Here is a 16,651-nt window from a genome sequence, read left to right on the forward strand (position 1 = left end):
TAAAATGAAAAGTTCAGAAATGGACTGAGGAGATTTGGGAGGGGAAACGAAAAAAACTTGGGGGGAAGGGTTATGGAAAACCCAAAGGCGTTCTAAGCATACATGGGGAATAACAGAATGACCAGACAGAGGGTAGGGTTGAACAAGGATAGTGGAGAGAACTTGCGCCTGGAGATTGAAAAGTTAGGGCAGGTGTTAAATGAGGTTTTTGTTTTGCTTCAGTATTCACTCGACAGAGTGAGACCACCATGGACCAGTTTAATAGGCTTGAACAGGTTAATGTTAATTAACTCGATATGTTGGATTTTTTTGGAAGCAACAAGGCAGATAAGTCCCCAGGACAGGACCAAAGGTACTAAGGAAAGCAAATAATGAGAATGTTGCACTTCTGGCGATGATCTTTGTATCCTCACTCTCCACGGGCGTAGTACTAGATGACCGAGGGAAGGCGGATGTTATTTTTCTGTCCAAGAAAGCGAATACGAAAGTCCCCGGTAATTACAGACCAGTCAGTCGCACTTCTGCGATAAGCAATGTAAAGGAAAGGGTCCTGAGGGATGGAATTTATGACTATTGGGAAAAAGATAGTTTTATTAAAGATAGTAAGCATGGCTTTGCGAGGGGTAGTTCATGCCTCACAAGCCTTATTGAGTTCTTACAAGGGGGCATAGCTTTAAATTAAGGGGGGGTAGGTATAGGGCAGATGTTAGGGGTAGGTTCTTTACTCAGCGTGTCGTGAGTTCATGGAATGCCCTGCAGTAGCAGTGGTGGACTCTCCCTCATTATGGGCATTTAAGCGGGCATTGGATAGGCATATGGAGGCTAGTGGGCTAGTGTAGGTTAGGTGGGCTTGGATCAGCGCAACATCGAGGGCTGAAGGGCCTGTACTGCGCTGTATTCTTCTATGTTCTATGTTCTAATCAGCGTACACACATTGCTAAGCTGACAATGTCTGCACTAGCTTTGTCATGTTTGTCAGATGGATAATGCCAGTGTATCCAAAAATCTTCAGCACAACAAACTGGTTACTGGGCCATGACCTCCTGGACTTGTAGGACACCTGCAAGCAAGGTATGAAATTGGCAGACACTGATAACTGTGACAGTTGCTGATTGCTGTGAGTGCTAGAGGCTGACTGTTTGGAGGGACATTGGAAAAGCCAAGTAGAAATAAAAATCTCAGCTGACTAGAAAAGGGCAAAGAAGATAGAGTCTGAAGAAGGCTCCTTGCAGAAAAGAATGGCTAAACTGCTATTCCTGAGAAATCACATAAACTACACTAGCTCTGTGAAGTTGGGAGTGAGAAGTCAAGAATAAATTTCAATCAGAACTTGGAGAGAATTTCGACTCAGTAAGCACCCAATTGTTGGTCGATGCAGAAGAAGCCACTTGCCACTTATGGTTGCAGACCTGGTGGAGAGGATGGGGCAGCACTATCAAGCTGGAGAATTAGTTCCCTTGCACCCACCAAGGCCTTCAAGCATTGTCCAGCAGAGTGGGGGTTGACACATATAGGAGAGTAATTGCTTTGTATAAATGAGCAAGATTAGAAATTGGAAAGAATCCAGAGGCAGTACTAATTCGGTGAAGCTTGGTGTCTGAAAAAGCTGGAGTTGTATCTGAGAGTGAATACTGAAGTTCAGTTTCTACATTCCACAGCAGTATCAGGTCAGGGTTGGAGGATTGCACTGTTGCTCTAGTCTCAGGACTCCACAGGCTACAATATAAAATAAAAATACATTTACTAGTTACCAATCTAACTAATGAAACACCTTATTATGTTAGGTTTCAATCAACAAGATCAGTCAACCAGATTTCATAATAGACAGTTATTAGTTTATCTAACAAAATTAAATCAATAACGATGCAATAATTGATTAACATATAAAGTGATGGTGATATAAATGCTTATACAACTAAATATCCCCAAAATATACACTCTTTATGAAAAATAAAGATTTCTTTGTAGAGGTTGGATTTCTGAAAAAAAATTTTGGTCATTGGTTTATGTTGGAGGGCAAAAGGATTAAAATAGGGTATCCTGGAGTCTATTGCTTTGACATTCTGGCATATGTACTCAAGTTATTAATCATGCATTTTCTGTTATCTTTTGTGAAGTTTTATTAAGATTCATTAACACAATAACAGTAATGCAGCTGGGGGTAGGGATAGGGGTTGCCAGAGGGTAATTGTATGCATTTATTTCTCAGCAATGTTGCAATTGTATTTTCTGTTCTGTGGGGTGTTTGACCATAGTTTTTCTTTTGTCCTTCAGGATTATAGAGGCCACTGGTTACCCATATTTGCCTCATTTTAACTTTGGGTTGCTGGAATGTCAATAATCTTTGTGTATTTATTGACGTATAACATATGATAAACTAGTTATTCTTTGGGTAAAGAAACCTGGCTGACTTGTTATATCTGTTAAAATATTTTAGCATGACCAATAGAGGAGTGGGTCTAGAAGGAAGTGTTGCAACCGTCCATCCTTGGTCATTACGGAGGGAAATGTGTTGTCCTTACCTGGCCTTATTTAACTCCAGATTTAAAGCAGTATGGTTGATTCTGATTAAACTGCAATTTAATGTAGTCTAGCCAACCACTCCAATATATTTAAAAATGACAGCTCACCATCTGTTCAAGGGGAATTATGGATAGCAATTAATGCTGTCCTTAATGCAGACAACATCCTATTAATGAACAAGTGAGAGCAAAGACTTGAAATTATTCAGCGTTTTCCATGACCACCAAACATCCTGAGTTGATATATATTCAATAAAGAATGGGAGGCAACTCCAAGCAACAAGAGATTGGCAGCTTTACTGTCCAAGGTAGGGCTATCAATATATGTAAGAGAGAGGATGCCCCATGATGGAAATGTATTGTGTACAAAACATTCAATAAACTTTGAATTTAATAAAGGCCAGAGGTGCCAAATTGCCAGTTCTTCTCCTGGTCAATGCTTGAGGACCTTGGTGGGTGCAAGGGAAGTAATTCTCCAGCAGGATAGTTCTGCCCCATCCTCCCCACCAGGTCTGCAACCATAAGGCTCTCTCCATGTCCACTCCAGCTTCTCCCAAAATGAAAATGGCTAAGCTGGAAGGCCAGCACACTGCTCTAAGGCATCAATATTTGAACATTTCCACCTCTGCTTCCGACTGGAATTGAAAATTCTGCAAATATTTCCCCTGACAGCTGGTGAACTGCCTCCAGGATGAGTTACTTTACACGTACAACTGGGGTCATCGGCCTCAGGATAAAATGGAGAGAAAGTAATTGAAAAGTAAGACTACTGTTTACTTGTAAAACACTGCTTTATTGATTGTATGCTGCCAATGATCTGACAAATGCCAAGTTATCAAACTCATTAATCAGCGATTTCTTTCTCTTTGTGTATAGAGTCCCTCTCTGCACAGTCTCCTTCTGTACAAGATGTTCCAGTGTCTGTCGAGGGTCTCTTCCTCTCTCTCTCTCTCAAGACTCTGAACTGCAACTTATGCTCCAATTGATATCAAAAATTGGACAATTAGAGAACTTAGCAATTCCAAGTCAACATTAACAGCAATGCAGTTACACAAAGTACACAACTTCTGATACATCATATTGCTTTAAAGGTCGCTGACATGGAAAATGTACAAAAGATTAATAAGTCTGCAGTTTATACGATTCCTTTTGCACTAATGGAAAATACATTTCTTCTCTACAAAGGATTTATAAGTACTCTAATACAAGAAAATAAATATTGCAAAAAAAAAGCCAAAAATAATTTAAAATAGCATTTCTTCTTTATATATATCATCTCCATTATTCTCTTTATTAACAAATGGCACATCACTTTTCCTTGAAACAAAAGACATACTCGGTCCCCTGCTTGCCATAATTGTGTGACCTCCCCAAGAGCTCACACTGAATTTTAATATTTTACATACAGCGCAGACAGCAACTTAATTCGGACAACAGACAAGATTCCTTTCTTTTGCAGTTTCTGTAATGAGTACATATGATGGAAGAAACTACTCAGCAGGCAGTATGGTCTAGGATTGGAATACAGTATCAGCAAACAGCGTATATGTATATATTTTGTTAACTGTTTAAGCACATTGAAACAAGCACTGGTAAAAGGCAGTGTGTTTAGTAAGGTCTGGACTTCCTATGGTACATACTGTTGCTACAGTCTAACAAAACCTGAATATGGAAAGCTGTTTTTTCAAATGTTGTCTATATCTCTGTATACACTACATTACCGAATCTATATGCCCTTTACATTGATACAGCAAGCACAGGTAATCTACAGAGTCTGAATGTGACTCCTTTTGAGAAACTGGAGCAGAATATCCATTCTGAAACATCTATAATTTCATCAGTTTCTTCAACTTGTTAGTATTGGTCATGAGCTGACCATTCAATAAGCTTGTGCAATGACTCCAAATCAATGATGGTGTGTGAATTATTTATACTAGTCTATGTATCCTACAACTGGAAATTTATATGAACCACAATGTTAGACACACTGGATACCTCTTCTTGAGAAAGTATTGTTGCTTTTTTTCCATACGTATTACATGGGTCTTAGAATTCATTAGTTGCAAGTTATTTTCCAGTAAAATGCAGTAATACCTTCACAATCCTGAGTTGTCAGCAATAGTTGATAGTATCTGCAACTCAGATTTATCAGTTCAAAAGTAAAATGCACAAATTATCTCATCTCCTACTAAAAGTAAAACAGCACAATCTTTAAAAACACAATTAACAGATCAGGAACAACTTCAAGGCTAGAATTTCATCAAGTGGAGTCAGGTGAAAGTTTTACATGCTCAGCTTATTAACAAACTCCTGCGCCAGTGATAACCTCCTGGATGCCTGCTGATTAAACATGAAAATCAACAGGAATCACTGAATCAGATTCTGGTCTGTAATGCACTCCAAATATGTTACTGACTTTAGAATAATTAACCTGTTCAGATCTGTGGGGCAAGTGGGACTCGAACCCATACTTCTGGACTTTACCACTGTGCCATAATACCCTCATTTTAATACACTACTACACACATACAGCTGTCTGATTCACTCAGTTAGACCATTGGTCACAACTTACTCCCAGAATTTGTCACTCTACACACAAACCAATATAAAGCTCCTGATTAGAGCCAAATTTATGTTCTTGAATGTTCATCATTCTGTGCATTACAGAGACTTATGAAATAGACTTCTTGCAAACACTGTAATTCTTCTCTGTACCTTAATGATTTTGAGAAATTGCAGAGGGTGCCTAGATCTGAGCTGGATGGGATAACTATACAGGGCAGTTGAGCTGCTCCAAGAAAGTTACTTTTGCTTGGTGTAGTCACTCTGACACAGATCTTGCTTAATTTAAACGTTAGTGTGAAGCACAAATTCTATGCTAACACATCAGATTCCAAAATCTCTCTTTTTCTTGCCCTCCTTGTTCGTGCACACAGTCCCGTATCTCAACTCCACTACCAATAAGTTAGGCCATTCCACAGACTAACAACCTGACAAGCAACTAGTTCTAAAACTGCCACACACTTTCCCTTTTACTATGGTTTATGTCTGTTTAGTTGTATTAAGACACTCCCTTCACAAGCAGAGAGTTATTCAGCTTTGGTCTGCAATAGACATCATTCATTTTCTCTTTTTAGATTTAAATATTTGGGCTTTTGGTTACATAATGTCTGTAAATGTTGATGGAGCTCCACTACCCATTTTAGACTACAGAGGCTGCATGGGGAAGAATGGGGAGGTGTGCCAACACAGGGCATATATATGTCATTATTGCTAAGGCATCTCTACATATATCCTTTGAATTATATATTTCTCATTACTTCTCTAATTCAGAGCATTACCTTGGAACATGCTCATTACTTATGAGAACATTGTCTGTCTGTAACATCTAACTGTGAGTGCATATTAATGGGTCTATAACAGAACTTGGCTTTGCTATATATAAAAGCCACATTCAAAAGTCATTTTGATAAATTACACAATGTATTTGTCAATTAGCATATTATGAGAATCCTGAATGTTTATAAGAGTACAATTCAAGAAGCTGAGGTATTTACTCCAAAATTTATCTACCATTTTGTCTTCAGTGGTACCATAAACAGGATTTTTGTAGGCTCAGAATCCTTGATAGGTTTTTGAAAAACTTAATCAACTCATGCTTCTACCAGCCCAACTCACTGATTAAATCCAGCTGCATACTTTTATTCCTATCTTGACAAGAGGTTAATAAAACATGAATCAATCTTTGACTAAAGCAATTGTTCCAATTGTATGCTTCTAATCTTGGTATACATTTCACCAATTTTACTCTACAAGGAAATATGGATGAATGACTTCTACATCAAGTTGTTAAAAGTTTTTTCCAAAATTATTAACTCAAAGCCTATGGTTGGAAACCCATTGATAGATTTTAAAAATGGAGAGATTAATATCTAGCATGATAAATTGATCAGGATTTTGTACGTTTTACTAATAAACACACAACTTTATCTTAAGAGATAAAGATTATTCTGTTGAGGAAGGTACAGAACAAATGAAAGGAAATGGAAAAAGCAATGAATTGAGAAGTCTAAAATAATATAAACTGTAAGGTATCAATGAATATCATTTAACTCAGACACACTTAGGCTGTTTTTATTTTGTTTTTAGGCTGTCTTATGGTTCTGCCCAGGACTACCTGGGCAAATAGATCTGGGCAAAATGTATTGGGACATGTTGTGAAAAACCATTGTTGAAGACTTAATAAACAATTTCACAGTTGGTACACATGCACTCTACAGGAGTTTAAATTAGCCTGTGATTTTTCCACAATCACCGTGCTTTTTCCTCTCCGCCAACTGTTTTCTTGGGTTTACAAGCACAAGCCACGTAATATCTACTGACAGTTTCAGATTGCAGCAGTCGGAAGAATGATCACTGTATGTGATAATGGGATTCAGAGTGGAGCACAAACAACATTGACAGAAAAACAAAGCAAATTTAATATTGAACTTCTCACTAACATTGTGCAGTATCAATAGGCTAGCTGGTAATTAGTTCAACTATATGATAACCAATTAGTGAGCTGTGCACACATTCCAGGCTGAGATTGTAGTTTAACACACTTGTTTCTAATGACATGTACATAAAAGATGGTTACTTATAAAAACAAGAATCGTTTAGGTGCAAAATGGCATTAAAAGAGCACAGCACAATTCGATGACTGTGAGGAACAATTTTGTTTGCTCCAAAATTGACTATCTGGGGAAAAGGCCAACGGTCTTCCCTGAGGAGATGAATTGAGAATACCAGAGGGCCAGTCATGTGTGGGTTATTTCCATGTATCCAGTTGTAATGAACTCATAGCAACATCAGCAGAAATCAGGGAGGAGGCCCTTTTCCTCTCAGGAATACAGGCTGTGTTTAATGCAGGGAAACTAGGCTCCTGGGATCTGATATTGTATGCTTACAATGAAGTGACATTTACTTCTCTGATGGTTTAACCAAATAGCTTTTTTGAAAAAAATGCATCACATATGTCTTAAGGACATTATTGAGTATGGGCCAAGGCAAATAAATATTCACTGATTGATGACTTCATTACATCCAAAATGATTCATTAGATGGGAATTGCTGAGGAGCTGATAGATTACAAAGGGAATGACAAGCGTTTTCTGTTTTACTAAGTGAAGGCTCTTCCTAACCTTTTAACAAAAAAATTCAATTTAATTACTTTTACTGTTAAAGTGACTTGAGAGGAACAAATGTTTCCAATTGCATTTTCCTTAAATTAACAGTGCTCTTGATAAGATTGTGCTAGTCTTTGATTCTAAGGATTCAGTTTGCAGACCCAGGTTCAGTGTGTTCCATTCTTTCCAGACTGCCTCAAGTGGTAATGTAATGAAGCAAAGCATCAAAATAAATGAGAGATTCCAGTCCCTTGTTACATTTAGTTATTAGTGTGACAATAACTGAAACACCCTCAATTTTTGAGGAGTTCAGAGACTCCAATCCATACTCTAATCGTTGCAATTATCAGCAACAAATGCCAATATATAGTCATCATCAGGTGTCTCTTTGAAGTTATGCATGATTAAAGTCAAAGTGCAGGAACAGTAAGTCTTTTTTCAAACCAATGATATGTGCTAAGGACACGGATAATACCAATGGCCCTTTTTTCCTTCCCTCCTCTTCCGAAGAAAATGACTCGAAATGAGGAATCAACTACCAGAGGCCACACCAAATAACCAATTCACATACGTGACCTGAGAGTGTAGTGAGTACTATGGATAGGCTAAGGATAAGGCTAGACTGCTAAACTCTAATCTCACATATTTAAACCCATCAGACACCAGTCAGGAATAACACATCCAGATATTTTCATTCTTTTTTTCTTGCTCGGAGACACTACTGGCTAATGACAACTCAGGCCAAGATCAGCAGGGATTCAAACCTGGAACTTTCCAAGTCTGTGTGGCTTACTACCAAATCATACAGAAATGTACCACATAACCCACTCAAAGACCTGTGAGACATCCATGCTCAAGGTCACTGTTACTAAATTGTGAAAGATGCTGGTCTTGATGTAAACAGATTCTTACAATAGTCTTGGCATGGGTCAGTCGCTGCGGGAACTCAACATTTTATGTTGTTCATCTGAACTTTCCTTTATTTGGTGTCATTTTCACATGTGTTTGAATGTTTATGAGCTAAAAGACTCGACACACGTGACATATCAGTAAGACAGAATGGTAAACTTCTCATGAACTATGAGTTACCTTTTGTTGAAGTAATGTCATTGGTACAGAAGCATATTTGGGGGGGATGCTGATCGTCTTCACAACATCACATGACAGTTATACAGGAATCACCCTAAACTAAATGGGATGGCCAGACAGCAGCAAAACTGGGAAGATGAGGCTTCCTTTTATGGACAGTCACGGATCTTCTAGCCTGACTGCATTTCTATTTGCTTTTGGCACATAATGAAGCAAAACACAGGTGCAGATTCCTCAGTTTTCCAAACAAGGAACCTCTTAAAGAGAACAGATACCAATATATAATTTATACTGCCTTCCCAGCCAAAGTTATTTATACCAGGGAAAGGAGCTGATGGCTGTTAACAGAAGCATCCCAATTATTTTAGAGAGAACTCAGTGAAATTATGCAGCTATCTAACATACTGACCCATATGAGAGGAATACTAAGACAATGCAATAGAGTCAACAACTGTTGGTAGTTTACTTCAAGGCAAGAAATAGCAACTGTGATTTTATAGAACCAGTTAGATCAATGAATCTTGCTTTATCATTTGTCTCAATTTTAAGTTGTATTTTTTCTGGCAAGTTTGATGGAAATGCATTTTTGAAACAGGCTCAGGATTAAGACCATTTTAAACAAATTATGTTATTTGGTGCAGGAGGAGTAGAAAGACATGGTACTCAAGGTTTCAGTATAGCACAATACTGAGAAACCCAGAGTAAGCCCTAAACTGCAGCAGATCTAACCCAGAATTGTTCCATACTGGCAGTGAAGGCAAAAATGAAACTGTAGTTTTGCTGGCCTTATGAATATACAGACCTTATTTAACTTGAGATTTAGTGCATCACAGTGGACAGACAGCACAATCTAAATTGTGCATTTTAATGGAGTCCTTTGAAGTTCTGATCACCGCGAATCTGAATTAATCATCACAGTCACGTGCTATTTCAGGCCCATATGACAAGGCTGCAGGTGCTTAAGAAACCACAAGCAAACCTCATCTCAAATTAGGTTTTCAGTCATAGTTGCTACTTATTGGCCAGAAGTGCTGTAACTTTGGTGTAGATATCTCTGGTTAACAACACATCCTGTGAGTTTTCAGTAAGTACCAATGTTATCAGGAAGTTCTTTTTGTAAGGACTTCCTTTGTTGACAAGAAATTCCTATCACAGAAGTGTTCTGTGCAAGGTAATGTATCATTAGCAAAAAATTTTAAAAAGTTAACCTGAACCATTAGTAACACATTCAATGACTAACAAGTTTAAGGAATGAGGGACTAAACTTTATCTTGCCTCCAACTTATTTTTTAAGTGGCTGAAAGCTTCCCGAGAAACAAAATGATCTTTTAGCTTATAATATAAGTGTGAGTGGTCATCTGATAAGCCTTCTTTGAACTTACCACAAACTTGATTGTGGTTGTAAAGTTTAAAGACTGTCACAGTTGAAATTTGAAATGGTCATATCTTTGGGTACTAATAGCAATCTATATACAACTTTCATTCAACACAAATACTTTAATCTTACTGCCTAAAGATTAAGTCATCTGTTTAATGTAATACATTAGGGAGGAAGTTCTGAAGAATAACATTGAGTTAGCTGATGGCCTTGGCACTAACGGTAAGTTATATGGAGGGGTTAATCAAAAAAGCCAGAATGGGCGAGTTTAAGGGTCTGGGAGATGGAGTGGTACGAGGCCTTAATAGGATTGTTGACAAATCACCAAGACTTTACATTTTAAACACTTACTGACTGGATTCACTATAGGCCAGCATGGAAAAAATGATGGTTAAGTGAGACAGAAATTGGGAAATTCCTCTAACTGTTTTGTTCACACGGCTTCACAGGAGATGTTCTACAACTTCCAATTATGTGCGTAAGCAAGGTTTCATCATGCTTGCTGAAAAGTAACCTCAATGGAATACCAGCAGATCCAATTGGTTTGCTCAGTTGGCTGGATGGCTGGTTTGCAATAGAGAATATTATCAATGATATGGATTATGCAGTAGATAAGCTTATCATGAAGGACTTTCCTTCTCAACCTCTCCCCTTGCTTGAGGCATGGTGATCAGGCATCTCTCTCTAATGAGAGAGCATTCTTATAATCTGGTAGGACTATAGCAACTTTAGCTTTTAATGTGGGATATATGGTGACATTTTTAGATCAGCTAGAGTTTAATATGTCAGTGAGGAAGACATTAAAGGAAACAAAGTCACAGGTGGGCAACAGTTCTGTGGTTAAAAAAATGAGATGGAATTGAGCCAGTGATTGCAGTAGATGAACAGCTAAATTCTGATGGAATAAGTGGCCAAGGAGGAAAGTAAAGTCAATGATAATGATGCAAGCCTGGTGAGGGCTGGAACTGTTGACTTCCAAGTGTTTACTTCACAGACATCTCATTCACAGCTTGATGTCAGGCAGACAAATCTGGAAGCACAGAGGCGGTAGTGGGACTGAGAGAAACAGTGTAGAGGTAGAGCTGGATGTCTTTAGCATACATATATGGAAACTGACCCCCGCCAGTTAATGTTACTACTGAAAATCAGTGTTGTAATCTATGTACATTGTCTTTTGAAAGGCGGAAGTATGGAATATTGAGATATGTCCTTTGGATTTAGCTTTCACTTACCCAATACATCCTTTAAATGTACATTAGTGAATTCGGTGCTGATGCTGAACATGGCATTAAAATAGCTTTAGAAAGTTTGATACTTGAAAATGTTTTACCAAGTAATACACCCTGATATTAAGCAATGCAAAATTATTTTACATTCAACAAACTGTTCTACAGGGGTTTAACACTCCTGCATACACTATAATACTGCATATTACTGGACAGAACACACCTGAATGATGTAATATATAGTAGATATTGTTTTAGATGCTGTATTCACTTGTGTAAAGCAATGTGTGACCAAGACATAACAGACCTCTGTTATAGACTAGGGTTGATCATAATTCCAGGCAAAAATGTGCGGCCAGCATTCTGCTGGTGAGAGGCAAGATCCAGTGAAGGGCTCATTGCCTTGCTGCTAGTCAGTTTCATTCCCCAAATGGACACCCATGCTGCAACCCTGTGTAGGATTAGTAATCTTGGAGGTCAACAGGCAGGGAGATCTGGAAGGAATCGGGTTGGGGATCTGAAAAATGGCTGAAGTGGCAGAGGTCCACATTATTCTAGTGGATCCCCGAGTAGCACTCCTGCCTCCCCTGGGCCAATAAAACAATGTTAGTTATTTTTGGAGCATCTTCCTCTTCCACACAACTCAACTGGGTTGAATTTGGTTAGAGTACACTCTAACGAGCCAGCCCTCTGAATTGTACTGAGGTCCTAAGTACATCATAAGATCCCATTTTGCATACACTAATGAGGCTGCTGGCCAAAATCCTTTTTAGAACAATGAGTGGGCCACAGCAATTCTAACTCCATGATACTGCCATTACTGCCAAGCAGGCTGAGTCATAGTTTTCCCTAATAATTCATCATTATTATACTCCTGTTTAGCTGTATATGTTGTGTGTTACATATAATGTTTTGGGCCCAGAAGTCATGCCTTGGGATATCTGAGTATGAATGTTCATGTTTGTTTGAAATTTCTCTCACTACTTTAGTGGAAGTGTTCACCTGTTTAAATAGGCCAATTTGTCTGTTAAAATAGTGGAGAGATGAATTTCAAACATTTATACTCAATGGCACAATTTCAAAGCCTATGCATTGTTACTGGGTATGTACTCAAATGAGTTGTAGGGTGTTACACTTCTACATTATAATAGTGTGTAACTGTCTATAACATACCTAGAGCAATATAAACTGTGTTACTGGGTATGACTCCAGTATACTTTATAACTGATACTGCTGTAGCTTCCTTTTTAGCATCTGGCTACTTCCTAAAGTCTCTAAAAGTACAAAAAAAAGTCCCTTTTGCTTTGCAACTCTTGAACGGCCTATGAAGTCAGCACATCCTTCGTTGTGACAGACTTCTAAAAAGTGCATTTTGTGCTTTATTTTTAGTAGAAGATAAATGCCACAAAATTCTAGTCATTTTTGTTTTTCTGCTTGCTTGTTGTCATCACCATCACCGAAGAGTAGCTTTGTTTTTCTTATTCAAAATCTTAATCACAGGAGAGTGACGTCTGCCAACAGATTGCTCATGTGTCAACATGATGCAGACGGATTGCCAACCTGGATAGAGCAATGATCTTGCCCCCAAAATAGTAAATAGGGTGACTGTTTAGCCTCCTGTGACTTTATGACAGTGCAGAACCAGAAACTAAACTCGGCAAATGTTTCTACATTAAGTGTAGGATAACAGATGGCTGGTGCTGAGTTATGAGGCAGCAATTCAATCAACAACTCTGGATGATGCCACAAATCTCAAGACTAAAGCTTGAAGGGTTTATGAATTCTTTCAAAGACTGAATCACTGCCTTAAACTTACTGTCAACCAGTTAGCTTTATAATATATAGTGTATAGTTTCATCTGTTTTTTAATTATGGTTTCTTTTCCTACTGTCGTGCAGGAATTGGGTAGAAGAAGCACAATACAGGAGGAGAATAAAGAAGACAGTGATACAATGCCTGAAGTTATAGGGCATCAAATAACTGGCACTCTGGAATCATGAAATTATTATTTCATGGATCACCAAGGTATAAACCACACACTATATAGCATGGTTAGTTACTTTGATTGCATGCTGGCTTATTACAAGTTGAATGACCTACTGTTCCAAAGGGCTTTTACTGACTAGAATTTTAAAAGTTCACTACATGATCTTGTTAGGCTGGCAGCTGTAGGGGAGAGAATGAAGAGAGGCAGTGACACTGAATCTTTAACCACTAAGTCAGAACTTGCACAGAAAGCATTTCAAGGGTCAGATGACCAGCAGAGATGAGCGCATGAGTTGTAATTGGAATTGAGCCACCTGACTTTTTTATCCAGTTACCCTGGATACTCAGGAAGCTAGAATGCTCCTTCTGACAACCTCTCCACCACATTTTCGGTGTACCACCACGCTTTCTGAATTCAAGCGCTGAAGCCTTTGTGACCTATTTGCCATAGATTCTGTGTCCGAGTCACTCATTTCAGCATCAGAAAAATAGCCATCAGTCTCGTTGTCGAAGAGTTGCTTCATTTTTGTTGTCTCTTTGGACTTTTTTTCTCTGTCTGGGCTCAGCTGCTGATATTTGTTGCCCAGATCCTGCTTCTGCACTTGTGACTTCCTGCTTTCTCTTGGTTTTGGAATCTTGAAAGTTACCCAAGATTTAGGGTTTGTGGATGCATTAGGCACTTTAACTGAAGAACTGGGTTTAGATGAAGCAGGTTCAAAGTAGTCCAACATTTCACCAATGTGAGTGATATTCCTTATTGGGGACGTACTGGGGAGAGCTGCTTTAGAACTGGAATGCTGTGAGGCCTGCTTTTTGCTGATCTTTCGCATATCGTTGGCCCTTTTGTGACTTCCATTGGCTTTTGACGCTGGTCCCTTTGACCCATTGGTGTAACTGCCCTGCGTAGAAAGTTCAGCGGAGTTATCACACCAGGACGTGCAATCTAGTGGACAGTTCAGCTGTTTCTTTTGTTGATTCTTGGTGTGAATGATGCCTGTGCAATCTTGTAGGGATTTAGGCTTGCTGTCTTCTCCTGCTTTGTACCTGGATTTCTTTTCCAGTGCGTAGGATGGTTCTGACTGAGGATCGCTGGCACGGTTCACTGAACCGATGCTAAGTAATGACTGCTCGTCATGAAGAAGTTTATCTGACAGGAAACTTGGTGCCTCTTCATTTCCTGCTCCACTGTGCAAAGACCAATGGCTCAGGAGGTTTTCTGTCTTAACCTGAACAGTCTGGGCCAACCAATTCTGCAGAAGTTCCCCATCCAAAGAAATGGAGGATGACAAACCTGGAAAAGAAATACCACAATAAGCAAATCTCAGTGTTATACTTTATTTCAGATAATATACACATGCTTAGGATAAAGATTCTTCATTAACTCTCAACTACAATTCAGAATTATTCCATTTCAGGCCAAAGTGTAACAGGCCAGTTTTCAGATGAAGGGACTGTGGTATGAGATGACAGCGCCTGATGAAGCTTTAAGGTTTTGGGGGTGGTGGTGGTTGAAGGGGGAGGGGAGGACAGTGAAACCACAGCATTGGGAACCAGCAATTTTTTTCCCCTTCCTGCAGGCTGCTTAAAAGGTAGACAGCTCCTGGAAATCTCTCCTTCAGAAATCCAAAGGAAGATTGTCACAGTTTTGTTGGCAGAACCACTTTTGAGTAAAAGGCAGACGGAAATCCTCCGAAGACAGCCTGTGCACATCAAAACAATGGGAGTGGTCCATCAGCCACGGCCATCACCTCAGAATCCGCTCACGGGGAAAAATGGAGGGAAAAAATACTTTGAATGGAGAAGGAATACCAAGGTGTATCAATGGCTCACTATAAACAAGGAAATAGTTGGATAATCATGAACCAGAACTTAGTTCACCTTTAGCCACCACATCTGCAATGCAGCTTCCAAAATAATGGTGCCATATCACTTTATCAACCTTCCAAATATTAACAGTTGCACCGGCAAATTACAAGAGTCAGAAGGATTCTGGGTAATCCAAGATGGAGGAAGGGAAAAATCTCAGTTAACTGGAAGAATAATACGGTAGTTACGGTAGCAGATTTTAACTTTCCAAACATAGATTGGGACTGCCATAGTGTTAAGGGTTTAGATGGAGAGGAATTTGTTAAGTGTGTACAGGAAAATTTTCTGATTCAATATATGGGTGTACTGACTAGAAAAGGTGCAAAGCTTGACTCACTCTTGGGAAATAAGGCAGGGCAGGTGACTCAGCTGTCAGTGGGGGAGCACTTTGGGGCCAGCGAGCATAATTCTACTAATTTTAAAATAGTGATGGAAAAGGATAGACCAGATCTAAAAGTTGAAGTTCTAATTTGGAGGAAGGCTAATTTTGACGGTATTAGGCAAGAACTTTCAAAAGCTGATTGGGGGCAGATGTTCACAGGTAAGAGAGTGGCTGGAAAATGGGAAGCCTTCAAAAATGAGATAACGAGAGTTCAGAGACAGTATATTCCTGTGAGGGTGAAAGGAAAGGCTGGTAGGTGTAGGGAATGCTGGATGACTAAAGAAATTGAGCGTTTGGTTAAGAAAAAAAGGAAGCATATGTCAAGTATAGACAAGATAGACTAAATGAATCCTTAGAAGATAATAAAGGCAGTAGAACTATGCAGGGAAACCTCAATGATCTGAACGAGATGGGTGGGCACTATTTCATTCGGATAATCGATTATTCGGTTAATCGATTAAATGTCTTTTCTCTGGCGCTCGAAGTTTTTAAAATCCGCTCCCCGTTCAGGAGACTGCAGAAGCACACAGTGCACGTGACCGCCCCTGTCCAACATAGCCCCCTGCCCGCCACCCCCATCCCCATCCAGCACTGCCCCGCCCCCTCTCCAGGGCAGCCAGACTGGACACCAACAATAAGACTGCGGACGCAGCTGCCTTTGTGGGGTAAGTCTCCACACCCACACACACAGCCACAACCACACACACAAACTTTTACTGCAACTTTTTGACAGGATCCATCTTTGCACTGAACAGGGCAATGTTGGTCAGACTATCTGGAGAAGAGGAAGGGATTAGGGTACACCTCTTTGTAAAACTCCAGCGAAAGTGTGGGAAGAGAGGGCGGGAGGTCAGTCATTTGGAGGCGGTGCCTGTTTAATCACTGTAAACAAAAGACGGGATCAGTGTTGGAAACACATCTTTGATATAATGTTTCTATCGGGGCCTCGAGCTCTCCTTTGGATAATCCGATTTTCGGATAATTGGTATTTGGATAATCGAGATTCCTATGTACTTAAAAGGGAAAGCAGGAGG

General features: G+C 39.4%; 1 protein-coding gene across 2 annotated transcripts in view; it reads right to left on the bottom strand.

Moving 5' to 3' along the window:
* Nucleotides 1-3,294: 3,294 nt before the first annotated feature.
* jade2 (jade family PHD finger 2) overlaps nucleotides 3,295-16,651 on the bottom strand; it is a 145,115-nt gene continuing 131,758 nt past the window's right edge. For both annotated transcript variants that reach the window (XM_043703453.1, XM_043703452.1), the window contains exon 9: nucleotides 3,295-14,660. In XM_043703453.1, coding sequence (XP_043559388.1) covers nucleotides 13,714-14,660 — 947 coding nt within the window. In that variant the 3' untranslated portion in view covers nucleotides 3,295-13,713. The remainder of the gene's footprint in view (nucleotides 14,661-16,651) is intronic.

This window comes from Chiloscyllium plagiosum, chromosome 14 (assembly GCF_004010195.1).
Source record: "Chiloscyllium plagiosum isolate BGI_BamShark_2017 chromosome 14, ASM401019v2, whole genome shotgun sequence".
NCBI lineage: Eukaryota > Metazoa > Chordata > Chondrichthyes > Orectolobiformes > Hemiscylliidae > Chiloscyllium > Chiloscyllium plagiosum.